The sequence below is a fragment of the Lygodium microphyllum genome, chromosome 22 (assembly GCF_053477565.2).
Source record: "Lygodium microphyllum isolate KBCC chromosome 22, Lygodium_microphyllum_v1.1.10, whole genome shotgun sequence".
Classification (NCBI taxonomy): domain Eukaryota; kingdom Viridiplantae; phylum Streptophyta; class Polypodiopsida; order Schizaeales; family Lygodiaceae; genus Lygodium; species Lygodium microphyllum.
The window spans coordinates 66,227,983-66,254,913 of NC_141156.1; the positions used below are offsets into that span (position 1 = coordinate 66,227,983).

Genomic DNA, 26,931 nt, shown 5'->3' on the forward strand with positions numbered 1-26,931 from the left:
CCACACTTCCACTGCTTTCCGCAACCTCCGCACATGCAATAGGACAGAATCTTGTAAGCTCATAAAGAGGAAAGATCGAGCTCTAGAGTTGAGCCAATCCCATAAGACCGCACGATCCATCAATGATCCAACGATGGGATCCTCCATTGGACAGGGAATAGGGTAGGTAACAAACTTCCAAAGATTGAAGGTATCAAGGATACACTCCACCTTACATGACTAAAACGAGTAGTTGGAACCATCATGCCAGTCTTCTTTGGGCAAAGAAGGAAGTATGGATACCTAGATAGAGGGTGCCATGAAAGGCACATGAAGGCCAACAAAACGGGCCTTCTATGAAACATGGAGAGAACAGGGAGGAAAGGGATCCTGTACAAATGGGCTAGGTGACCACTACTCGTCGCATGAACTAGCAAGAAAATCTCTCCATCTGTCAAAGGAAAAAACAAAGACATCCTCCTCTGAGTCAACAAAGGACTAGTGATAAGATGATTTGTCTGACTGAGGAAGCCTGTCACCTCCAGTAAGAGAGAAAGAAGCCAGCAAAATGGATACCTGGCATAAGAAAAGCAGACGCCTCCAAGTAGAAAGCTTCGTTTTCAGCAAAACGCTAATGTGGCAAGGCCGCCTGGCAGTTTGAGGTGGTCTCCTCCACGGGAAGTCAGCTTTGTGTCTCTCTTAGACAATAACACCATGCTCTGATACCATGTGAGTGCGCAAGGGAAGAAGGAACTCAAACACAGAGGAAGAGAGAGAGACAATCTGCAAGAATCAGTCCCTGCACGCAACCCACAACATCAGTAAGGGCACCAAATCAGGCTGATGATGACGGTAGCACCGAAGATGGAGGAAGATGACAAAGTCGAAGAGTGCAACTACCAAGGAAAAAGGGAAGATGATAATATATGTAACTACCAAGTGGGAAATGGCTATAAATAGCCAAATATCCCAAAAACTGGACAACCTAAAATGTGGGGCCAAAAATATGACCAACCAGCATTTAATGTTGGTCCAACCAGCACTTACTGTGCTGGTAAAAATGCTAGAAATACTCAGAAAAATCCCAAAAAGGGTGGACAATGTCCGACAAGTGAGACAAGCTGAAGAATGCACAAATTGCCTAGGAAATGCACATAAAATCTCAACTGGAGGAGAAAATGCACTAAAATGCAATAAACTGAGTGCTCTAGAATGAGCTACCTCCTCTGTCAAAACAAGTGATAGAAAGGTCAGAGCTCCTAAAGTCCTCATCTGACTCGCGGACTGAGGCTCACAGGCAAGAGATGACAAGGCATGACAAACATAACTGCTAACAAGTGGTTGTTCGACACCTTCCATTACTTCAGCTCCGCAATTCACTCCACTGAGAGACACTAACTGTTGCCCACTCTCAACTCAGCATGAGCCTCCCCTTTCCTCACCCTCGACTACTCAGGTTCGAGAGACCACCTCTTGGAGTTCTTTGATTTCTTTGATACCCTAGATACCTTCTTCAGCACAACCAACGGCACTTCTTTCATCATCACATAATTCGAAGTCTTTGATCCACGAGTTTTTAGATTTCCTCTCTCTTGCAGAAGGGGATTCCATTAGGGATGTACTCTTTTTCTCCCCCACGGGGGCTACTACTTCGGCCTCAAAGGGGGCCCCTTCCCGGCCACCCTCAGCGAGGACACCTACTCATCATGAAGTTTGTCACCCACCATTTACTCTTTTGGCATGGTTGTCTTTGCACAATCCTTTCTCCTACCGATACCCAAGATCTTCATAGACTACCTAGATCGGGGCCTTGGAGATTTAGTCGCGACTTGGTGATGAGGCCTTCGAATTCTTTCCAGCATGGAGTCACGGAGCTAGTGGCTTCTCTCTCGAGGTGGAGTCAGGTTCTACAATCCATCCCATCTACTGTTCCTTACTACAAATTACCTTTTAGGTGGAAATCTTGGATCTCTAGGATCCTCTACACCTTCATATCTCTCTTCGCTTCTCTTTCCTCCTTTTTTGGGCTTGAGAGAGGATGTTGAGAAACCTCTTCTCCAGTTTACACACTTCATTTAGGATTTGCATTAACAAACCCAAAAAGGGTAGTGTCCACATTTTGGCCATTTTTTTAGTGGCCGCCCACAGTGGTGCACCACCCTAGACAACTTATGCCTATAATAGACAATCACTTCATTCATTCATTGTCACCTTCTTCGGTCGCCAACCCACCTCGGTCATTCTTCATCCCTCTTTCTCTGTCACTCGCACTCTTCCCCCCTTCACTCTACTGCTACCCATACCCCCACTAGAGGACATCACAGTACGCGGTCACCCTTCTGCTTCTCCTTCAGGCGCCCTATTCCCATCACCTTTCAAGCTGTGTTTGGAGGTTTCGATCCCTACTAGCATCATCTTCAGATTGCTAGCGACATCATCACCTTTCAAGCTATGTTTGGAGGTTTCGATCCCTACTAGCGTCATCTTCAGATTGCTAGTGACATCATCGCCCACCTGGCGGCCATCACATTGCTTGCATTTTCTGGGATTCTCCACTTGGCGTCACTCCTACAGGCTGTTGGCATCATCACCAGTGTTGTCCACATCTGTGTTTTCAGCTTGAATCTCCTAAATCTTCTCTCTACAACCTAGCGTCAACTCACACATCACTGGCATTAGTTTTTTAGGGCTTCGAAACTTGTGTGTACAGCTCATCACTCCCAGACATCTACATTTGCAGCTCCAAGGTCTCAGGCATCATCATTCATTTTGCATTTTGCAGCTTGGCTCATCTCCCCTGCATCAGAGGACTACAGTCCGCTCCCTCCACTGCTATCCTTCACCTTTCAGTGATTACTTCAATAGCCCACTACCCGAAGGACTGCATTTCACTCCCTTGACTGTGTAGATTCCCATAGGTGCTGCCACTTGATTCGGACAGGACAGTGCAATTATCTTCTGAGCTTCAGCTCTGATGTATCAGCTTTTCTTCTCCTAGCATGATGTTCTTCTTGTGTTTCTGAGTTTCTCTTCTCTCTCAATGTTTGCCATACACACTCTGTGTTCCTCCCCACAAACCCTATTGTCTCTCTGCACCGTCGCACATTTTGACATGACAAAGCATACCTATTTTCTTGACACGAGGGAACCACCAGAGGAGACGATGGAAATGGGATGAAACCTGTGGAATAGATTGCGCACAATCAGAAACATGTGCGGCAATGGAAATCTACCTCAAAGGGTTTGCCTGTAATAAAGCTGCAAAAGCACAACTATGTGCACAGGCTTCGCCAAAATCTGTCTCACTATGATGTGCATCCCACTCAAAGCATTAATGGGACTATCTCCTCCCAAGTGATAGCCTTCCAACTACAAGAAGCAAGAAATCTAATGTAGAAGATATCATAGACTGCAGACAAAAGATGTGAGAGAAGTGTCACAATGAGGTCCTCTAAAGAAATGTCCTAACCAAGGGATGCATGCTCATCCTGAATTTCCTCCATCTTGTAGATGTGATCCCTCATCATAGGGAAATCTAGGATGATGGAAAGTTGTCATAGCTTCAACTCGAGAGATAGTCGATGCCCAAATGTCTCGATCCAATAGAGAGACATAATCTCTTCCAAACCTTTGTAGCGGTGCAAATACATCGTACATGTACAAGCACAAAATTTACACAACTCAAAAAGAGAAAAGAGCAGGCTCTAGAATTCAACCAATCCCATAAAGTTGCAGAGTCTGAGGTCACTCCATCATGGGAATCCACGGTAGGTCAGAATAAAAGAATAATAGAAAAATCCCAAAGATCATAGGTGTCAAGGATGCACACTCGAGTCAACATGACCATAGGAGGTAGTTCATCCCATCCAGCTTCTCCGATGCAAGTACACGTAGTAGGACAAGCATCTACTCTAGAGATGACATCACTACCAATTGGAGACTACAAACCTCGAGGCTCGGAAGAATATGGAAGGAGAGAATAATAGGATGGTGGTCGGTCTAAACAATCTCATAGGCCGCACCACACAATCCCCCAAAGCATACACATCAGCCATAGATGTCCTTCAAGAAGTACCTGCAAGAAAAAACAAAAGAAGATGTTGCAGCTAGGATGTTCACCTGTTCAGGGTCCATCAGTCTGCTGATGAAACAATTGATGTACAACAATGAAGATGGGGAGTATCCAAGGTGGGAGAAGTACTCGATGCCCGGCAAGAAGGGGAAGATCTGCAAAATGCAGATATGCAGGAATCTGCTGCAGTAAATGCAACCTTTCAGACAATAGCAGTCCAATGCCCTGCTGAAAATCCAGCTGCCTGCATCACAAAGGCGCTCCAGGTACACACAGCAAGAACCATAGATCTGTCCATGTGTTATGAGGCCATCACATGAGGTTGACTGGTCAAACAGAATCAACAAAACAAATGGTCTCCCACCTGTATTAAAGAATCCTGCACAACACACAGGTCTGTAGTGAAGAAGATAGCCACCAGGATGAGATTCACACCGCCAGGACTGAAGCACAGCAATCTGAGGTCAGGTCTGCACAAAATGCAGTGCTGTCCCTGCAAAACACAGCCTGAAATGGGTTGTAAACAGGCCACCCTGGTCATATATGATGCCACCCTGATCAAAACGCAAGGTGCTGGTCTGAATGCAGGTCTGCAGCACTGTTGAATGTCACCCAGCTGGTTGCAGCATGGAGAGCAACACACGTGGCTCTAATACCATGTGAGAATACACAACAGAAAGGAAAGTGAACATGGAGAAGAGAGGAGACTAAAAGAGAACATAGGTGAGAGAAGGAACAATCTGACTGCAATGGCTGAAGGATACAAGGTTGTGACAATCAGCCCCAAAATGCAGCTCTACATGTCAGTGTGAGCAAATGGTAGCAAGGGGATGAGAGAATGAGGAGGGCTGGATGATCACAAGGATCAATGATGGATAATGAGAGTGAGAGGGCAGGCCAACAATATATAGGCAACTTGGGGCCATAATTGGTAATAAAGTGGCCAAGCCCAAAATGTGGGCATCTAGGGCAGTTTACAGTGCCCAAAAAGAAATGCACTAACGTGCCCTCCATCTAAAGTGTCTAAAGCACATAAAATGACAAACAAAGGCGACCTCAGAGCTCCTAATGTCCTCATCTAACTCAAACTGAGGCTCACAAGCAGGAGATGACAATATAAGGTACACGTCTACTAACATTATGATCATTTGTCTCCATTCCTTGCACTTTTTCTTTTCAGTACCACATGTTAGCTACCCACGGGTGAATACCACTCTACACCCTAGTTCATCACTATCAAGAATATCGCCCACTACTATTGTACCTTGAACATACCCACATGAGCACACCTGCCTATCTTGGGATGGCTGTGTTGAGTATCCCCCTCACTCCCCCTAGACATGCACCACCCAATTTATTGGCCTCTCAAATATTGGGATGTCCAGCCTCTACTTATGATGTACCATCACGCACTCCATGGGTCACTCTAGTGCAAGGATTTCTATCCTCTCCTTGCAATGTGCCTATCCACCCTCCTTGTTCTAGTCACACAACTACCATGCCTATGCCCAATCTACCCACACTCACCTATGGATCCATTGTGCACACATCCTGCTTGCATAGTAAGCACTTTACGGTTATTCCCCCCAATTGTACTCCACTCCCTGACCCTACCCACCCTACTCCTCACTTAGTACTAACCCTCCAACTACTACGGCCAAGAATGCCTTTACAAATAAGACTTGTTTTAATTTTTCTAATTTCACTAGGCCTAACCCTATGCAGTGAGTGCTTGAGTCTTGAGGTCTTTGGAAGCTAGTAATTGATTTAAAGCCTATGTCTAGCCCACCCTGACTATATCCATCAATGGAGAGCTTGCAATGCTACAGCAAATGTCAAGTTAACACAAGGGTTACTTCCTAAGTTTCACTCACAATTAAAGCATCTTTCCCTACCATCTAATTGTTGGAGTGACGAGTCATCTCCTTGACCACTATACAATAAGAGATTGCACCCAACGTATCAATCTTGATTATGAGATGCAGGAGCTTTATAGGAAGGGGATGATCTAAAAGTCAAGTTGGACTAATATAGGCAATTACTCACCAAGTTCGCCACTACGGGCTCACCGAGGTCAAATGACAATCAAGTTGCCTTCTAAATACTTCTATTTTATGCAGCACGTCATTTCGTTGCTCCATTTGTCAACGTTCTAGAAGTTGGAATGTCAATTCTTGCCTTATGCAAGGCTACATGATCCAGTCCACAAGAAGTCCTCTTATACATTCTCACTTTTAGAGGGGGATCTAGTACCACTTCTTCTAAGGGGAAATGTGGAGGTGGCAAGAACTCTCAACTCTACAACTTGGAATTGGAGTGTAACTTCTCCATCACTTGAATAGGCCTTCATTTCTAATGACAGCAATCATGCAGCAAGGTTACCGGCAGCAGCAAAAGGCAACATGCTTGAGGGCAAAGCCTGGATGACAAAGTGTGAGGGCCATTCTTACAAACCATTTGAAAACTTCTCCTTGTCATAATACTTTCAACAGATTGAGTTGTTAGATATGATCAATGCCCCCACCCTCATTAGGTGCTACCAATGATCCATGGTGCTCAAAGTTGTAAGGCCCCCATTATGAGGAGAAGCCAAATGTGAGCCCGGACATTGGTTGAGTCCTGACTTGTATATCAGATGAGGTCTATGTGATCGGATGGCAAAAAGGTGACTGTTGTGGGTCTAATCTTTGGGTTAGACAGAGTGGTTAAGCTGGTAGCAACTCGAGGCACATTGCATTGAGTTGCGTGGTAAGGGAGTTAAAAGGGGCCCCTATTGTGGGGTCCGGGGGCCGCGGAAGCGGCCCCTGGCTGGGGGGGTCCGGGGGCAGCGCCCCCGGCCCGATGGTAAAGGGAATATTCCCTGGAATATTCCCTGGCCGACTAGTGGAGGCTCATATGGTAGGTCGGTCAATAGGCCGACCTAACGACCTTCGCAGGCTATAAAAGCTAAACCCCTTCGCAGCCATCTTACACTAATCTTTCACCCAGTCAGAGTTGTTGTTCCAGCTAGCCTTAAACTCTTCACCTATCTTCTGTCTAGATCGCCATCTAAGCTTCACTCAGTGGAAGCGCACGGGTGGACAGAGCCATCTTTGTATCAGTTGTTTGAAGTTAAAGAATTTACTGATTCTCCTCTTATCTGTTGTGTACTCTCTATCTCTTTCTCAGATTCTGTTCGCTGCGCCGTGTAATATTTTACATGGTATCAGAGCCCAGGGGGCTCTAGAGATCGGAGAGCGTGCAAGAGGCAAAGGCTTCAACAGCAAAGAGAAACGATGTCGACTCCGGGAAGCAGTTCTGGCGCATCAGGAAGCGGTGCAGGAGGTGGTGCTGCTGTACCGGCTATTCAAACACTGAGGATTCGTCCACCAACCTTCAGCGAAGGCAAGTTAGATGGTACAAACTACACCTTGTGGAAGTTCAAAATTACAACTATCCTTGATTCTTATGAGCTTCTGGAGACTGTGCTGGGGACTGACGCAGAACCACAGCCTACCCCCGACCCATCAAATCCTAGTGTGATGATTCCTCCGAATGCAGATCTTCTACGAGCTTGGAAACGAAGGAATGCAGATGCATTGTGTGCCTTAGTTACAAGCTGTTCTGACAGTGTTTTGACTCTGATTCAGCATACAACCAAAGCGTCAGAGGCTTGGAATGTACTAAGGAGTCAGTATGAAACACGAAACCAAACAAGGATTCAAAACTTGGAGAATCAACTAGCAGCGGAGAAGTTTGCTGAAGGAGAGACGGTTGAAGCATTCATCACTCGGATTAAGAATCTGCGCGACCAGATGGCTGGCGCTGGGATACAAAAGACTAGCGAAGAGCTAGCTCGGAGGTGTCTTCGGATTTGTCCACAAAAGTTTGATGGACTAGTAACTGCCCTTAATACTCAGGTGAGACCTCAAGCTTTGACTTTTGAGGAGTTTTGTGCATTATTAATGGAGGAGGAGTTGAGGCTGAAAGCCCGAGAAGGAAGCAACAATGGAGATGCTGCATTCTCTGCCAATGCAAAAGGCAAAGGTGTTTCCTCCACCAAAAATGATGGTGACAAAAAGAAAAAGGGCGGCAAGAAGAAGTTTCAAGGAGAGTGCTTCTACTGTAAGAAGAAAGGACATGCAATTGCAGATTGTCGTGTCAAGAAGGCAGATGAAAAGAATGGTACCCTTAAAACTAAAGGGAAAGAGACAGCCAATACGGCTGAAGCAGAGTTGGAATTATTCATGGCGACCGTTGAGGAAGTGTGCTCCTCGGCGCAAGAAGAATCTACCACTGACTCTTGGGTGTTGGATAGTGGGGCCTCCCGTCACATGACCAACAAGAAAGGTCTATACAGTTCTATGCAGCCTCTACAAGAATCCATCACTGTGACGGTTGGAAATGATGCTAAATGCCCTGCTGCGGGCACAGGTACTATTTCTTTTGTTGCTGCAAATGGTGAAGTCAAAAAGCTTTCAAATGTGTTGTATGTTCCCGAAATTAGGAGAAATCTCTTATCAGTTGCTGCCATAACTGATCTTGGTCATGAAGTGAGGTTCAAGAAGACAGGTGCAGAAATTATTGATAGTGCTGGCACAATTGTTGGCAAAGGAGAAAGAAGGAACAACCTGTATGAGCTAAGTGCTCTTACAGCCACCGCTGGAGTGGGCACAAGTAAGCTTTGGCATGAAAGGTTTGGACACATCGGATTTGCAGTATTGAAGGAGATGCAAAAGCAAGGTATGGTTGCTCACCTACCTACAATAACTGAATTGAAGGAACCATGTGAAGCTTGTATGATGGGCAAGCAACAGAGAAAGGCATTTCCACAAGAAAGCAAGAATAGAGCACATGCTCCTCTAGAGTTGGTGCATGCTGACTTGTGTGGTAAGATGCCTACACAGGCCTTGGGAGGATCTTCTTATTTTATGTTGATTGTCGACGACTACAGTAGGAAGATGTGGGTGTACTTCCTTCGTGATAAGGCTCAAGCTTTTGGTAAGTTTAAAGAATGGCTAATACTTGTTGAGAATGAAACAGGGAAAAGTGTGAAGAAATTTAGAACAGATGGTGGTGGTGAGTTCAACTCAAAGGAGTTTGAAGGCTTTTGCAAGAGCAAAGGGATCAAGCGTCAATTGACGACGCCTCACACACCTCAGCAGAATGGTGTTGTGGAACGCAGGAATCGTACCATTGTGGAGATGGCAAGATGCATGCTAAAGGGCAAGGGATTGCCTAACCATTTTTGGGCTGAAGCTGTTAATACTGCAGTCTACATTCTAAATCGGAGCTACACAAAGGCTCTCAAGGGAAAAACACCTCATGAGGCTTACACTGGTAAGAAACCATCTGTTTCACATTTCAGAATTTTTGGATGTGAATGTTATGCACATGTTCCAGATGAGAAGAGAAACAAGTTACAACCAAAAAGCAGAAAATGTATCTTCTTGGGTTATAGTGATGAGCAGAAGGCTTACAAGTTATATGACCAAGAGGCAAAGAAGATCATCGCGAGCCGTGATGTGGTGTTCAAGGAGGAGCCGCATACAGTGGAGGAGGAGAAGGCAAGGTCTTCCACTTTATCATCAAGCGAAGAAGTAGTCCACTATGAACCTGTCCCAAGAGCTATCCCTATCCTTAAGGAGGAGGAAGCATCATCTTCAGATGATGAGGAAAAAGTTCACCAACCTGACATCACCCCACCGGAAAAGCCATTGCCGCGCTGGGTGAAGCAGCTCTATGACCACAATAATCCTATGCCTGCATCTGTTGAGGAGAAGGCAGACGGACCAAGGAGGTCTCAGAGAATAGAGGAGCAAAGGAGGGCTTCTGCTCACATAGTCAACATGGCCTTGATGGTTGAGATTATGAGACAAGTAAAGGAGCCAACTGACTTAGAAGAAGCACTTGCAGATCCATCATGGAAGGCTGCTATGCAGGCGGAGTATGACAGCATAATGAAGAATGACACTTGGGAGCTAGTGGATCGGCCAGCAAAGCGGAAGATTATTGGCACCAAGTGGATCTGGAAGGTAAAGTACAAGGCTGATGGTACCTTAGAAAAGTACAAAGCTAGACTAGTTACCCAAGGATTTTCACAAGTTGAAGGGTTTGATTTTCAAGAGTCATTTGCCCCAACTGCCAGAATGACCACTATTCGCACGGTACTTGCAGTGGCTGCCCACAAGAAGTGGCCAGTGTACCAAATGGATGTTAAGTCAGCGTTCTTAAATGGTGACCTCAAGGAGGAGGTGTACGTGGCTCAGCCACCAGGGTTTGAGGCCCCCCATTCTGAGAACAAAGTGTGTAAACTGAAGAAGGCATTGTATGGGCTGAAACAAGCCCCCAGAGCATGGTACCAGCGGATAGATAGGTTCTTTTTAAACCTAAACTTCAAAAGATGTGCCTCAGATGCTAACTTGTATGTTTACAGGGATGGTAAAAAGTCTGTAGTGATTGTCCTATATGTGGACGACCTTCTTATTACAGGTGACTATGAAGATATGATCAACCAAACTCGAAAGGCTTTGAGTTCTGAGTTTGAAATGACAGACTTGGGCTTGCTGCACTATTGTTTGGGGATTGAAGTCTGGCAAGAGCCAGGAAAGATCTTCATCTCTCAGAAGAAGTATGCATGGGAGATCTTGAAGGCATTTGGCATGACCGAGTGCAAGGAGATAGCTACACCTATGGAGGTGAATGTAAAGTTATCCGTTGAGGATACATCAGCACTAGCAGACATTGGGAGGTATAGGAGGTTGGTCGGCAGTCTAATCTACTTGTGTAACACCAGACCAGATATCAGTTTTGCTGTTGGTGTTTTGAGCAGGTTCTCAAACAAACCTCATGAGAGTCATTGGAAGGCTGGGATGCGGGTGCTCAGATACTTGAAGAGAACTCTTGACTATGGTATCACATACAGTTTCGGAACTTCTCTTGTGGGGAACTGTGACTCAGATTGGGCAGGAGACATTGATTCCAGGAAGTCAGTTTCTGGTTATTGTTTCTCTTTGGGTTCAGGAATTTTTTCTTGGATTAGTAAGAAGCAACCAACAGTGGCATTGTCTTCTACCGAAGCAGAGTACAAGGCAGCTTGTTTTGCTGCATGTGAGGCCGTATGGTTGAGAAGGATTCTATGGCATATGGGAGTGCAGGATGAAGAACCAACTGTGCTGAGATGTGACAATCAGAGTTGCATCGCCATTGCCAAAAATCCAGTGTTTCATGCACGCACCAAACATATAGAGATCCAGTATCACTATGTGCGTGATTTGATGGAGGATGGGATAGTGGAATTGGTCTACTGTCCAACAGAGGAGAATGGAGCAGATATCTTCACCAAAGCACTTACGAAGGATCTGCTTCAAGTTCATCTTCAGAGACTCGGCATTGGGCCGAGGAGATAGTTCATCTATGGGTGGACATTGAGGGGGGGTGTTAGATATGATCAATGCCCCCACCCTCATTAGGTGCTACCAATGATCCATGGTGCTCAAAGTTGTAAGGCCCCCATTATGAGGAGAAGCCAAATGTGAGCCCGGACATTGGTTGAGTCCTGACTTGTATATCAGATGAGGTCTATGTGATCGGATGGCAAAAAGGTGACTGTTGTGGGTCTAATCTTTGGGTTAGACAGAGTGGTTAAGCTGGTAGCAACTCGAGGCACATTGCATTGAGTTGCGTGGTAAGGGAGTTAAAAGGGGCCCCTATTGTGGGGTCCGGGGGCCGCGGAAGCGGCCCCTGGCTGGGGGGTCCCAGGGGGGCCAGCGGCCCCCCTGACGGGGGTCCGGGGGCAGCGCCCCCGGCCCGATGGTAAAGGGAATATTCCCTGGAATATTCCCTGGCCGACTAGTGGAGGCTCATATGGTAGGTCGGTCAATAGGCCGACCTAACGACCTTCGCAGGCTATAAAAGCTAAACCCCTTCGCAGCCATCTTACACTAATCTTTCACCCAGTCAGAGTTGTTGTTCCAGCTAGCCTTAAACTCTTCACCTATCTTCTGTCTAGATCGCCATCTAAGCTTCACTCAGTGGAAGCGCACGGGTGGACAGAGCCATCTTTGTATCAGTTTTTTGAAGTTAAAGAATTTACTGATTCTCCTCTTATCTGTTGTGTACTCTCTATCTCTTTCTCAGATTCTGTTCGCTGCGCCGTGTAATATTTTACATGAGTATCGTACTGCAACCTGCCGCCTTCAAGATAATAAAAAGAGAGCCACCATTTGTAGTTAAACTAGCTTTTTGGTCTCATTTATTTTGTAATTTCAGCTCAGTTTTCCATAATGACGAGTTCGATGGACATGATGCGATCTTTTCAGGTCTCATAGCTCACTTTTCAGCTCTGAAAAAACACACACACACACACACACACACACTCTCTCTCTCTCTCTCTCTCTCTCTCTCTCTCTCTCTCTTTTTTTTTTTCGTAAAAGGTAATTGTATTAATTACGAAAAAAAGTACAAGATAACTTGATTACAAGATACATGACGCCAATCCAGGCCATCATGTAAAGATGGGCTAAGTGCTACATGTTACAAAGTTATGGCAAGGGGGCAGATGAAATAGCCATAAGCCAGGGACGGAAGTCCTCCCTAGAGAGCAAATCAGAATGCCGGAGAAGATCTAACTGCCAATACAAAAGGCCCTTAAGCCTCGCAATATGTCGCTGAACATTATAGGCGGAGTCAAAAAGAAAAGCATTCCTAATTGTCCAGTTATGCCAACAACCCCAATATCGAAGAAAATGATACATGAGCTTCATATGTGGCTGTGCAGGAGTGGTGTATTTGGGCTGCCCGAAAACCCAATCAAAGGGGCGCAGCGTGACTCCAACCGCTCCTTGCCAAACAGCCGACAAAAAGAACCAGATTTTTTTTGCGACAGGGCAAGAAATAAATCTGTGGCGGGCTGATTCCACCGCAGTGGTACAAAAGAAACAGTTGCCATTGGAAATTCGTCGCTTGGAAAGAGCCGACGCAAGCGGAAGACCACCAATCATCACTCTCCAAAGAAATACTTTACATTTGAAGGGGGTCTTGTTCAACCAGCCCTCCATCACAGTTGCCCTCCACCAGGACCGGGATTTTCGTAGGCCCCATAAAGCATTGGCTTTGGTAAGTAACCATTGTTGAACTTTGATCAGAATATGATAAACTTGATTAGCAGAAGCTTTGCTTAAAGGCAGCCGGCCTTGTAGGTCCCAATCCTGCCAGGGATGATCTGAAGCAAGGGCAGGAAAGGGTTGTCTGCTCTGGAGCATACGCAAAAGCTGTTCCCATAAAGGCCTATATCCCCGCGGAATCCTGTAAAGCCTCCTGGCTGTACGAAATGAGATAAGCACATTGCGACTAGCAAGGGTGGCATCCGCGACCGAAGACAAGCCCAAACGAGCCATCCGGTTGAATTGTGGTCTAAGCTCATTTTTGCCTTCCCATGCAAGTAAACGCGAGACTGCCAATAATTCCAATTGAAAAGAATTCGTAGTAAAGCGATCCTCCGCTGGATGCCACTGAGCCTTTAGAAGGACCCGTTTCCAGGAAAATACCAAATGATTGAGCAGCGACGAAGAGGAACTGGAGAACCTCGAATCAGCATTAAGAACATGCCACCAAGAAGTCCGGATTTGGGTATTGCCATGTAGAAGCCCATGGCTCTCAAGGAGATAACGGGCTATATCGACCCATGGATGATGATCCGAACACATGGCGCGGAAGAGAGACCAACGGAGTGCCTGCATGTGAATTTGGGCATCTAAAATAGCTCCGCCACCCATGCGTTTAGGGGTGCAGGCATGCGACCACGAAATCCAGGAGATACCTGCATGCAATGAGTCCTTCTTCCATAGCATGAAGCGAATAGACTGAGTAAGAGCATTGAGAGTGGTAGTAGTCCAGGGCAATAATGGCAAAAAATATGTCAACATTGGCAGCATAATTGTCTGGGCCACTTTGAGACGAATATGGAAGGGCCAGGCTTGAGATTTCCAATACATAAACTTGGCCACCATTTTCTGAGAAATCCACTGCAGAAGCTGCTTTGGTGGAACGTCGACACCCAAAGGATACCCAAGGTGCCTGACAATGGAGCCACGAGGAACAACCAGACCCTGCCAGTCTAAGGACTGTAAATCCGACTCCGTGCAGCTGAGAATGGCTGATTTGAGCGCATTGATGCGAAGGCCGGAGGCTTGCCCAAAGATGCCCCAAACATCCAATGCGCGCTTGAGGTTGTCCTTGTCCGCCCGCAAAATCATAAAAGTATCATCCGCCAGGGATTGGCTAATGAAGTGGTGGCCTGAAGGAAGCGAAAGACCGGCCAACCGAGAAGAGGCTACCATATGGGATAACATGGAAAGAACTGGATGTGTCGCGAGGGCAAAGAATAGCGGGCTCAAAGGGCATCCTTGTCTGACGGAGCGGGCAAGTACAAATGGCTCAGTAACACCTCCGTTCAGCATGACTCGCGAAGATGCCGCAGCGCTAACAGTATAGATTAGACGAGACATCCGGGGACCAAAGCCCATAGCCGACATAAGTTCAGCGACGAAAGACCAATCCAGATAGTCGAAAGCCTTTTCCAGGTCCAATTGAATCAGTACCACCTCCTGGTTAGAATGCCTTGCATAATCAATAGCTAGTTGAGCATTCAATACGTTGTGCAAAATATTTCGGCCCTTAATGAAACCATACTGTAGAGGATGCACAATGGCCGGGAGATGCTTATGAAGCCGATTCGCCATTATTTTGGAAAAGATTTTGTACATTGAACCCATCAAAGAAATGGGGCGCCACTGTGTCAACGTAGATGGCGAAGGAACTTTTGGAAGCAGTTTAATAAGGCCTTCTTTCCATGACGAAGGCATGATCCCGGTTTGCCACACCTGCTGAAACAAGGCCTGCAATGGTTTCGCCAGTTGGGTAGCAAAAGCTTCGAAGAACTCATTGGTGAGACCATCCCAACCCGGGCTTTTATCCTTGGGCAAATGTAACAAGACGTCCATAACCTCTGCCTCACCAATATCCGACTCCATAATAGCTTGCATGTCCTGCGGTATCTGATTGCGGACCAGGTCATAAAAATCCGAACGGGCCTGAGTGATTTGATCTGAGGGTGGAGAAGTGGTGCCGAGAAGGTCACGGAAATAATTCGTGCACATCTGCACAATAGTCTGCGGATCCATGATAAGGTGACCTTCTGCATCCTCAAGTCTGGTCATATTTTCTCTAGCAGGAGAGGCGTGAAGAGCTCGAAAGAACTTATGGGTTTGACATGCATTATCTTGCAACGTCTCTGTCAGATGTTGCAGTTTGGCCTGCTGATATGATTTCAATTGGAATTCTTTAATAAGATCCGCCAGTCGCATGGCCAGTGCGAGCAGAAAGGCATCATCCGGAGTGTCCCCCAGCAAAGAACGAACCAAAGCCAGCATGTCCTCAGCTGCCTTGCGACGCTGCCGACAAAGAGAGGCATGGTGGATCCCATACTGCCGCGCAACCCGCTGCACATTAGCGAGCAATCGGTCAAAGGACGCAGTGCCTTGAGAAGCGAAGTCAAAGAGAAATCTGTCGATCAATTGCTGCATATAGCCCTGAAAGAGGGCATGCTTCAGGTAAGACGAATTGAAACGCAAAGGGAGTCTCTCTAGAAATTGCTTGAACGGGGCAATGGGTTGTGCAAGCAGCTCAAGCTGCAGAGGGAAATGGTCCGACAGGGCATATTGCTGCAATACTTTTATTTCGAGCAGCTCAGGAAGAAAATCATCATTCTGCATGATATATATACGATCCAATCTCGACCATATTGTTGCATACTGGGCAGAGTGGAAAGTAAACCCTGTAGAGGACGGGTGTAACCAGGACCAGAGATCTTGCTTGAGGACGTCAAGAGCCAACGCCTGCCACATACGACTTTCCGGCGTATCCATCACCGAATGCTCCGATGTGGACTGGGAGGAATCCACACACATATTGAAATCCCCCATGAAGAAGCCCCGTCTACCAAGCGCCAAGGAGGCCTGCAAAGTTTGCCAAAGCGCCCGACGAGATATGGAATCATTCGGAGCATAGAGGCCAAGTAGCCATAAGATTTCGCCTTCGAATATAATTTCAATCACCAAAAAACGGCCATGAACATCATTTTTAATCAGAACAGGCTGATATTTGTCATGGACAATCATGAGCACACCCGAATAATGCATGGCCTGTGACCCAGCATAAAACAGTCTAAAGCCCTGGCAATCTACCACTTTTCCGGCTTCATCGTGACTCTTGTGCTCAACAGCGCACAGGACATCCCACTGATTTTCATGCAACACAGTCCACATAGCATGTTGCTTGTGGCGAGAACAAATTCCACGCACATTCCACGTGGCGATTTTCATGTATACTCCAAGCAAAATCAGGTGCGAGGCACTGCTTGCCTCGATTGGACTTTGTCAGCGAGCATGTCCAGGACTCCCTCGTCCAAGAAATCTGCCAACACTGCAAAAGAGTTCTGCGGACCAGATTTGGAAGTAGACGGCATATCTGCTGGCTTTGGGATGGACCGGGGATAACGACGGTCCCACGGGGTAATGACATTACCTCTGGTATCAAATGCGAGCTTCGCAGAGGGACCCTTAGAACGATCCGAAGACATTTTCCTGGCGGACTGATAACGGGGGCCAGAGGAAACCATAGCAGGAGCCGAGCGCTCAGCCGACTGCATTTCCTTCCTTCGCATGTATGTACGCATGGAATCTTGAGATGTAGTAGGCACATTGTTCTGCATGGCCGCAACAACCCTGTTGCCTTTTTTTGCACCTACTTCCACCCAATTATTGGCGCTAGAATCCAGACCCGCAACCTGTTGTTTACCTTTGGCCAAAGCTTGGGGCTGATGAGTAGCATCCAGTGATGGAGCATCACATACCATCTCCTCCATGGGCGGCACAGCATGGCCATTATGGGAAGTGGGTTGCTGTTCCGGGCACTCGGCCATAAAGTGCCCCAATTGTCCACAAGAGAAGCAATGCCCTGCAAAATTGCCCCATTTCAATCGAAAGTGTAAAGGGTGCATGCCAGGGCAATTGAGGCGTAACCAGGCAGGCCTTTTTCTTGCAGTGTCCCAAAGCATACACAAGCGGTTGCGATTCACAGCCCGGAGACTGGGAGGGACCAGAACAGTGCCCACAGCGGCCATAGCATCCTTCAATAGCGGCCAATAAACAGCCGGACAGTTTTCCACCTCGACCCAGACCGGGCATTCACGTTGCAGCAGACGCTGAAAGTCTGCCATTGGACGCCATGGAACCACATGAACCAATCGGCGTTCAAAAAACAAAGGCAGTTTCGACAGGAGAGCAGCACGGTGCGTCTCTGATTTCAACAGGACCTCAAAAAAACCCCGGGAGCCAATAAAAATCTCTTCAACACAGTCCCCTTGCAGCAGATGTTGCAACTACTGGCGAATACGGGAAAGCAACGGGATTCGACCAGTGAAGAAAAGTATCACAGCGCGATCATAGAATACCGAAAAGGAGCGTAGGACCGTTTTTGGGTCCACGGTGGCATCCAGCACATCGTCAGGTGCAGAGTCGGAAAAGGCTTCCTGATTATGTTGAACATAATCGCCCAGCAAAGTGTTTGCAAATTCCAGCAAGTGTTCCCAGTCCACTTCCTGAGAGTCCACCGAATCCGAAGCAACCTGGGCATAGGACCGATCCTGAGAAACGCCTATCTCTTCCGAAGCATGCTTGGTACGTTTCCCCGCAGGCTGGATGTCAGGACCAGGGGGCATCTCTTCATTGCATGGAACCATATCCTCGGGTTCCTCCGCATCAGAATCCGGGCCCAGTGCTGCCACTGTTTGATCTATGAAGTCCAGATCCAAACCAGCCATCGTAGATGATGATTTGCTCTCGAATGAGGACTGACCCTCTGTTTTGCCGTCTCTCTCGCTTTCCCTTTTTCCTGTACCGAGGCGCTGTCCAGGGGTGCACTCAGCAAGAAGAGCTAATGAAAACCGAGGTTTACCTGTCTCCGTGCAGGGGCAGACAGGCAAAACACAGGCCGGGCGGTCTCCACAGCAGGACGGGACAGGCTGGGATGTCGGTTAGGGGTCCGTCGGCAGCGTCCGGGAACAGGGCGTCAGGAGGATGCTATCCTGAATAGGGCAACAGCGAGAGGGCAGCTGGGCGTTGACAGGGCGGCCAGAACAGAGGATGCGAGCTCCAGGGGCAGGGCGACTGCTCCCGCCGGCTCCAGGAGCAGGACTGCCTGACGACGGCACCAGGGATGACGCCCGCAGCACAGGGCGCAGGCGTGGCTGGTCGAACGAGGCAGAGACGCAGGCCGCGATGGTGGTGACGAACTCGAACGCCTGGCGAACAGGGGCGACGACGCGCGTGAGGCAAACGCGGGGTGGCGACAGGTAGGGTTTTGCAGGCGGCGGCGGCGCAGGAAAACGCGCCCGCAGGTCGCGCCAGACCTAGCGAGGGCAGGGCGGCACGGCGCGGGAGCAGCAGCCCGTCATCTCTCTCTCTCACGTGTGCCGGCCTCTCTCTCTCTCTCTCTCTCTCTCTCTCTCTCTCTCTCTCTCCGATCGCACTGACTATACAGATAGGCCTATTCGAGTCTCCATTACCTGATGGTGCCATGATGATAAGCTGCTGCGAGAGGGGTATGGAGGCATCGTGAGCTTTGAGCGTGATGCTCCCGCCTGTTCCAGAGACCCAGCCTAGAGAATAGAATTGCTTGCACAGCTCTGCCGCAAGAGAAGTGGCCTGCTTTACTGCATCAGAAGCCACGAAGGAGGGAGCAGCAGTGGTTGTAGCAAGCATAGCCATGGCTTTCCTCCCTCCCAATGCAATTCAGTGCTGCATTCGTGTGAGATCTTCTGGTCACACCTTCACAATATTGAAGATCGAATAATTATTGTTGTTGCATATATTTCCTTCCCTTTATGTAGTTAATATGCTCTCTTCCATTCATTATTCCCATCTTTCATTACTACTTTCCTTCTCACTATTGGTAAAGTTCTACTCGGTTTGTGAGGGCATTGGTCAACCAAACCTTTTCTCTTCCTTTATCATATATACTAGGCGCTCCGCGCCTAGACACGCCCCGGCAAGGCAGGCGCGATTTTTGCAGGAGGGGGCGGCTGGTGCTGGACGTGTGGCACACGCCCCCGCATTCTCTTTTTTTTTTTGTGGGGAAGGTGGGGGCTGCCACGTGGCATCTGCCCCCCACCTCTCGTTAACTAATAGTATAGATTCTAATATTATCACTCTACCTCTTTTGATGCGAGAAAGATGTATCGATGTGTGTGTGAGGCTTCTTGCGTTGCTCGATTAGTTGTCTGTGCCACAAATTCAATAACACAGCCTCCATTTCCAAAACATTACTTGGTAGAGCAAAAGTTTGCAAAAACTTGGTTTTGTTTGTTGAGCGAATGAACAAAATTACAACATTTAATGCACAATGCACAATTTTGGTTCTTTGTGTGAAGCCTCTCTATACTATATCTAATCTTTAAATCAACCAAGCCTCATGGAGTGAAAGTATCGGACCTGAAAATAGTAAACCAATCCTATATGTGATAGCCTCTCCATTTTTTTATCTTCATCTTACTACTATATTATTTTCGTTGTAGGTTTGGAAAGCCCCAAACTTACCTCCTTTTCCAAACTCTCATTTTTTAATCAAAACCCCCTCCCCTCCCCTCCCCTCTTTCTCATGTGTAATCTCTCCTTTTCTCTTTCCCCTCCCTTTTTTCATAAAAAATCCTTCGCCCCCTCCCCCCCACCCCTCTCCTTTTTTTTAAATTAAAACCCCCTCCCCTCTCTCTCACTTATAATCTCTCTCTTTCTTTTTCCCCTCCCCTTTCTAATTAAATTCCTCCTCTCTCTCTCTCTCTCTCTCTCTCTCTCATATTAGCCTTTTTAATTTTAACTTTTTTAAAAAATTAATTTAAACTTTTTTGGATAGTTTTTTACACACTATGAGAGGGAGATAAAAGAAAAAGAATAAGGATTTAAAAAAATGAGAAGAAAGAGAAAAAAACGGAGAGAGGGGGAAAAAGAATAGAGAATAGTCTTTTTTAAATTAAACCTTTTTTATATAGTTTTTACTTAGAGAGAGACAGAGATAAAATATATAATTTGAAAGAGAAATAAAATAGGGGGAGAGAAAGGGAAAGAGATAAAATAGAAAAATAGAGAGAGAAGAAAAAATATATAGAGAGAAAAGAGAGCAAGAGAAAAAAACTTGAAAGAGAAAGAGAGAGGAAAAGAAAAATAGAGAGAGAGAGAGAGAGAGAAACCAAGAGAAATATACAAAGAGCAAAAAAGAAAGAAGAGGATAGGGGGAAAGAGAGAGGGGCGACAAATAGAAAGAGAATTATATATATATATATATATATATATATATATATATATATATATATATAGAGAGAGAGAGAGAGAGAGAGAGAGAAGAAAAGAAAAAAGGTAAAGAGAGGAGAGAGGGGGTAGAAGAAAAGGGGGGGAGAGAGACATAAAGAAGAAAATGAGAGAAAAAAAATAGAAGAAGAAGAGAGAGAATTTGAACACAAAGAGAGAATTATAAAGAGAGAAAAGATAAAATTTTAAAGAAAGAGAAAAGAAAAAAATTTAAAGAGAGAAGAATGAAAAAAAGGAAAACAAAGGAGAGAGAAGGAAAAGAGAGAAGAGGGGAGAGAGAGAGAGAGAGAGAGAGAGAAAGAAAAGAAGAAGAAGAAGAAGAAAGAGGAAAATAGGAAGAGAGATAGAGAAAAAGAGAAAAAAGAAGTCTTTTTTTAATTTAAATATTTTTTGAGAGAGAGAGGAATGGAGAGAGGAGAGGGGGGAGAAGAGAGGGAGAGAGAGAAGAAAAAGATAAAATTTAAAAGAGAGAGAGGGAGAGAAGAAAAAAAACAAAATTAGGAGAAAGGGGAGAAGAAATGGGGATGGAGAGAGAGAGAGAGAGAGAGAGAGGAGAAGAAGAGAGAGAATATAAACATAAAGAGTGAGAATTATATAGAGGAAAATATAAAATTTACATACTTTAAGAGAGACTGAGGGGAATGGAGGCAAGAAAGTGAAAGAAGAAGAATAAGAGAGAGAGAGAGAGAGAGAGAGAGAACATGTAGAGAGAATTATAGAGAGAGGAAATATAAAATTTAAAAAGAGAGAGAGAAAAAAAGCGCAGAGAGAATAAAAGAAGAGAGAGAGAGAGAGTAAAGAAAAAAATTAGAAACTAAGAGGGAAAAGATGAGAGAGAGAGAAATGGATTGTTAAGCAAAGTTGTTGTGCAATACTTCGCTTGCCGCTTTGGGGCAGCAAAGTGGCCTAACGTTTCGTGCGCGCGAAGCACACGTAGAACACTAATTATTATCATTCATTAAGCTTGAACCTTTCTCAAATCATCCATGCAAGGAATGAGGTGTCCTCATTAAGGAAATAAATAGGCTCTACTCACCTATGCGTTGTTTAGTGCTTTGTATTGGTTTGTTTTTGGACACCTCACATACCAAGTCACACTTCATGCAGCAAGAGGGTTCTCACATTAGCATCATGTTTTGGTATTGTGGTTTACACATTAAATTAGCTTTATAGCTTGAACTCTAAATTACACAAAAGCTATCAAAAGGACAATATATGTAATGTAATGCCATGCTTCTACAATAAATTCATTACTAGTGTTCCATGCACGCTTCATGCACATGAAACACTAGGCCGCTTTGTGGCAGCTTCGCTGCTCAGAAGTGGCAAGCGAAATATCACACAGCAACTTCTCTCAACAATCCATTTCTCATCTTTCTCTCTCCTTTTTTCCATCTCTGTTTCTAATTTTTTTCTTCACCCTCTTTCTCTCTCTCTCCCCCCAAATTTCCTATGTCTAATTCTCTCTCTCTCTCTCTCTCTCTCTCTCTCTCTCTCTCTCTCTCTCTCTCTCTCTCTCTCCCCTTTTATTCTCCCCCCTCTCTCCTCTCTTTTCCTTCTCTCTCCCTCTCCTCATTTTTCTTTTTCTTTTTTTTCTCTCTATCTCTTCATTCTCTTTTTAAATTTTTACTTTTCTCTCTCTCTCTCTTAAATTTTATATTTTCTCTATTATTCTCTCTTTATTCATATTTTCTCTTCTTCTTCTCTCTCTCTCCTCTCTTTTTGTTCTCTCTCTCCCCCTGTTTTTTCTTCTTCTCTCTCTTTTTTAAATTTTATATTTTCTCTCTCCACGTTCCTCTCTCTCTCTCTCTCTCTCTCTCTCTCTCTCTCTCTCTCTCTCTCTCTCTCTCCTTCTTCTTCTATCTCCCTCCCAAAGTATGTAAAAAACTATGTCCAAAAAAACTTTAAACTTAAAAAAATAAAATATTTAATTAAAAGAAAAGTTTAAATTAAAAAGTTTAATCTAACTATGAGAGAGAGAGAGAGAGACTGTTGATTTCAAAAGACGTTTGATTTAATTAAAGGAGAGAGAGAGAGAGAGAGAGAGAGAGAAAGAGAGAGAGAGAACCTAGGCCCTACACATGAGAGAGAGGGGGGGAGCGGGGAGGGGAAAAGAAAAATGTTTAATTTAAAAAATACTATTATCTTTCCTCTTTCCCTGCACTACTTAGATTTCACTCAAAGCTTGTCTATCCTAATTTCTATGTCTTCTTATGATCTTCTTCATGCCTACATGAACCATTGTGATGTCTTTTTTATTGATTCAAAGGTCTTTTAATGCTCTCAAGGGTTATCATCCCTTATAGGAAACCATTTCAGCTTCCTTGTGCATTTTACAACCCTTTATGATATAAGTAGAGCCTTTGCTTTTTCTTTTATTGAAAATCTCTACTTTGTCTTGGGAGGGGGGCTTAGGGGTTGGTGATTCATAAAATAAAGGTTGATGAGGTGGAGGGTCATGGGGTAGAGATGGAGGTGGGAGAAGAGCTTTGGAGGCTAGAATAAGTTAAAGAGAGAAGGGAAAAAAGAGTTATGATAACGTAATTGTGACCCAAGAGGTGAAAGAAATAAGAGTCACATTAGCAAAGTGATTGGCAATAAAAGTAATTCCAACTAGTAAACTTGCACTCATTCCTACCATCAAGCAAATTGAAGCAACATGTGGGAAGTATCATTTCATTGAGATGGTCTCACCATTATTGGTCAATGCACATGTTGGCATCAAAGAAGAGAGCAAACATGTGTTCTTCATTGAGATTTGGATTGATCTTAAGGAGCACTAAGAAGAAAATGGCAATTAATGGTCGTGTGAAAGTAGGATATCATGGTAATTTGTGAACTATTGAATGAATATGCGAGGTGGGTTTAAGTCAGTAGGTCGAAAGATGTAAGTAAGGGTAGATCGTTGGGCATAGGTCCTAGGGCTTTTCAAAAAGTTAAACAAGTTGTGCTTGTTAGGATGAAAGTCATGTTCGAATCTTTTATGATATGGACAATGGATTGGTTTTGGACACTCGATTGTAGATCCATAATAGTAGGAGGTCCAATAAATTTATTGGTATTTATGATGGTTTTCTGCACTCGATTGCAAATCACATAGTAGTAGGAGGACCAAGAACTTTTGTTGGTATTCAGGATTATCCGTCTTTAGTGTAGTTTCTCACCATAGCATCTCAAAGGATTTTGGGTTAGTTTGGCACACTAAGATTTATTATCTCTAAAAAGCTAACAGTAGCATCTCAAAGGATTTTGGGTTAGTTTGGCACACTAAGATTTATTATCTCTAAAAAGCTAACAGTAAACTTCTTTATCAAATTGACTCTCCCTCCTTATTGCTAAGTTGAGACTGGGCTCAATGAGAAGATTCATGATGGAGGGTGGAAGCAGTTCTACAGGTGCTAGGAGTGGTCAAAGTAAAAAAGGACTAGGATACTAGGTTTTGTTTGTGAACCTTCAAACTTGTCCCCCATTTGTCACAAGTCTAGTTTAGCTATTTCCATTAGGTCAACTCACATTAGGTGGCATGCTAGGAGAGAGCTCTCAAACTTTCAATGATAGTGTTTTTCTTGAGGGTTAAGTGGACTAGTGGAAGTTGGTGGTTGTTGCAAAGGTGGTGGAGACAAGGGCTTTATCCTCCCAACGGATCCCAATGGTAGGTGGAGTTGCTCTTAGGGAGCTTTGGAGGGTTCCTAAAATAGGGCTAAGGGATGACATCTAAAGCCTAGATGTATCCCAAAGAGTACTTTATATCCAAGAGGTTGTATAGTACACCATCTTTTTGATAACATACACAACATATGGTAGCTTAACTATGAGGCAAAGTTGTTATAACTTGGTTCTTAGGGCAAGCCACATATTTGTCATGATTTGGAGTCGTTACTTTTATTATGGCTTGAAAGAAGCTTCTCTCTTTGGCTTGGGTAGGATTTCCATTATCCCTATTTTGACTTTTTTTTGTAGATTCCTTTATGCAAGGTCTCCTACTATACATGACATCTTCTCGTAGTGTTGCTCCCAAATAGCTACTTTTCTCTCTAGCAATTGATTTCCTTCTTGTGTTTTTCAAGGGTGCAATTCATTTCATTCAAGATTGACCCTAAACTTGTTATTTTCAAGTTGCAAGGTTTGGTTTTGATCTTATAATACCTCCAATAGTTCTTGTTCATCAACTTCTTTGTTTACTCTTTCAAGATCCTTAGCTATGGTGCTTAGGTTTTTCTCCCTAAGTCATTAGAAACTTTAATGCCAAATTTAATAAAGTAGCTTTATTTCATTTCAAAAAAGAGGGATCCACATGGAATGCCTACTTGTTTGTCCTTTAAAAAGCTATCCTCATTGAATGTGTTGATGACTCTTCTTTGAAATCTTGAGTAAATAAAGCTCTTTCTCACTGTTATGTTTGGTTCTTCCTCATTTGTAGCACACTATTTGCTCTCTCCTCTAAAAGGCCCCCCAAATGATCTAAAAAATGTCTTAATGCTTTGCTAACTTTTTCTAAGGATTTGCTAGTAGTAGATGCTTTTCTAATTCACATTGCCTTTTGATAGCATCTTCCTTAAGCTTGGTCTTCATGATTATCCCATTGTACATTATTTTCTCTTCATTAGAGATGGAGCTTTCTTTCCCTTGTCCTTCTAGCTATCCTCACTTTGTTCAATGAGTGGATGTTTCTTTTTAGTTTTCATTTTAGCTGCCACCTTTTCTATTTGCTCTTCCTCCTACTCCTCTTTATATAGCTTTTTGCAAGTTAGGTCCACACACTACACCTAAGCCCTAAGTGTAGAGCTCTTGATGTCCTAGTCATGGTGATGGTGTTAAGGTGGTTGTGAAATAAACATCAAGGTGATGGAAATGTCTAATTGTGATAGAGGTGTTAGCCCATCAAATCATGATGATGATAAGGCAAATAACTTAAGATGGTGGGCCCATAGTCATAGGGATTAGGGTGGGATTACTAAAAACAATTGTGGAAACTAAAGCATCAAATTAGTTAGTATAGTGAAGCAAGCATTCTTGTTGATCAAACAAGTCACTCAAGGTGATCGTTCCAAAGCAATCATGGTAGTGATGAAGAGAACAAGCACCTCCCACCTATGTAGTTATGGCTATATCCATAGGCATGTAGTTTTGGTGATGATGCTATCTTACTACTTGAAATATTCTTCCTTCATGAAAATAAGCTAAAAGCTATACTTTGATCACTATCCATAAGCATGAGATGCAACTTGTATCACATCATGGTCCCTATTCCAACACAATGGGGAGAATATGAGCAACAAAAGGGAGTGAATTCCAGCTTGGTCCTGACAATGAAATCAAAGTGTTGGGTCTCATGGAAGCACAACATCTTGACAAGCTTAAGCATACTTGTTGACTCTTACTCTTTAAGAGCTTCCTCACTCTATGGCCTAAGCTACCTCTAGCAACAATGGCTTGTACTCAAGTTTTGAATTGACCATGCTCTCGCCATTCTATCCCACAAGCATGAGATGCAGCTTGTAGCACATCATGGTTCCTATCCCAATATAATCACGAGAGTATGAGCAACAAAAGGGAGTAGCTTCCACCTTGGTCCTATCAACAAAACCAAAATGTTGGATCTCATGGGAGCTCAGCAAATTGATGGGATTAGGCATGACTCTTACTCTTCAAGAGCTTCCTCTCTCTATGGCCCAAGCTACCTCTAACATCAATGGCTTGTACCCAAGCTTTAAATTGACCATGCTCTCTCTCCATTTTATCCTAAGAATCCAAGAAGGCAATAGCAAGTTCAAAGATGGTGCTTGTAGTAGGATAATTAAAATTTGCCTCCCTACCATTAGTGGTTGTAAAATGGACTTCAAGTGTGGTTCTTTCTCATTCACCATAGCCTTTTCTTCCATGATATGTTCACTAATAATACCACAAGAAAAAAGAAGAAGGATAGAGGAAAGAAGAGGAGAAGGGAAGCTTCTTCCAAGATCTCATAAAGGTACACACACTCTCTCACTGTCCTTCTCTTCATTTGTAAATCTCTCACTCAAGCAATGGCTATGATCATAAGTTCGTATGTCGGAGTGTAATATTGCCCCTTTTTCTCTGTCTTGTTTGGTAATATTGCCTAGTTTGGAAGGTGGAGAACAAGATAGAGAAGCTATGGCTCACAAGCTCCACATACAGAGAATGTGAGATTCTATAGGCCTTGACCTTTGAATACCTAGGCTTTGTGGGTCAGTAATCTTAGCCCTTTTCTCTCTCTTTTCTAGTTATATTGCCTAGTTAGAATATCCTTGAACCTTCATGGGCTCCCCATGGTGGATTAGTGACTTACACTCGTTTTGTTAACTAACAATACTTATTTGGATTGCCATTTTTTGTGGGACTTTTCTATTCATACATGAATGAGATTTCTCATTTGTGACTGAAATACAATGTGCAGAGGAGGAGTGAGACCAGCTCTTAATATTATAAGAAGGAGAATTCTCATACATGAATGAGAAT

The 26,931-nt window shown here is 44.6% G+C and overlaps 1 protein-coding gene across 2 annotated transcripts in view; it reads right to left on the bottom strand.

The window, feature by feature from the left end:
• The window catches only part of LOC148017246 (putative bifunctional methylthioribulose-1-phosphate dehydratase/enolase-phosphatase E1), a 231,535-nt gene extending 212,568 nt beyond the window's left edge, over positions 1-18,967 (bottom strand). Inside the window, exon 1 of one of the 2 annotated variants that reach the window (XM_087663533.1) lies at positions 18,657-18,967. In XM_087663533.1, the coding sequence (XP_087519659.1) occupies positions 18,657-18,858 (202 nt within the window). In that variant the 5' untranslated portion in view covers positions 18,859-18,967. The remainder of the gene's footprint in view (positions 1-18,656) is intronic. The other variant, XM_087663532.1, reaches the window with a different exon arrangement.
• Between the last annotated feature and the right edge of the window lie 7,964 nt (positions 18,968-26,931).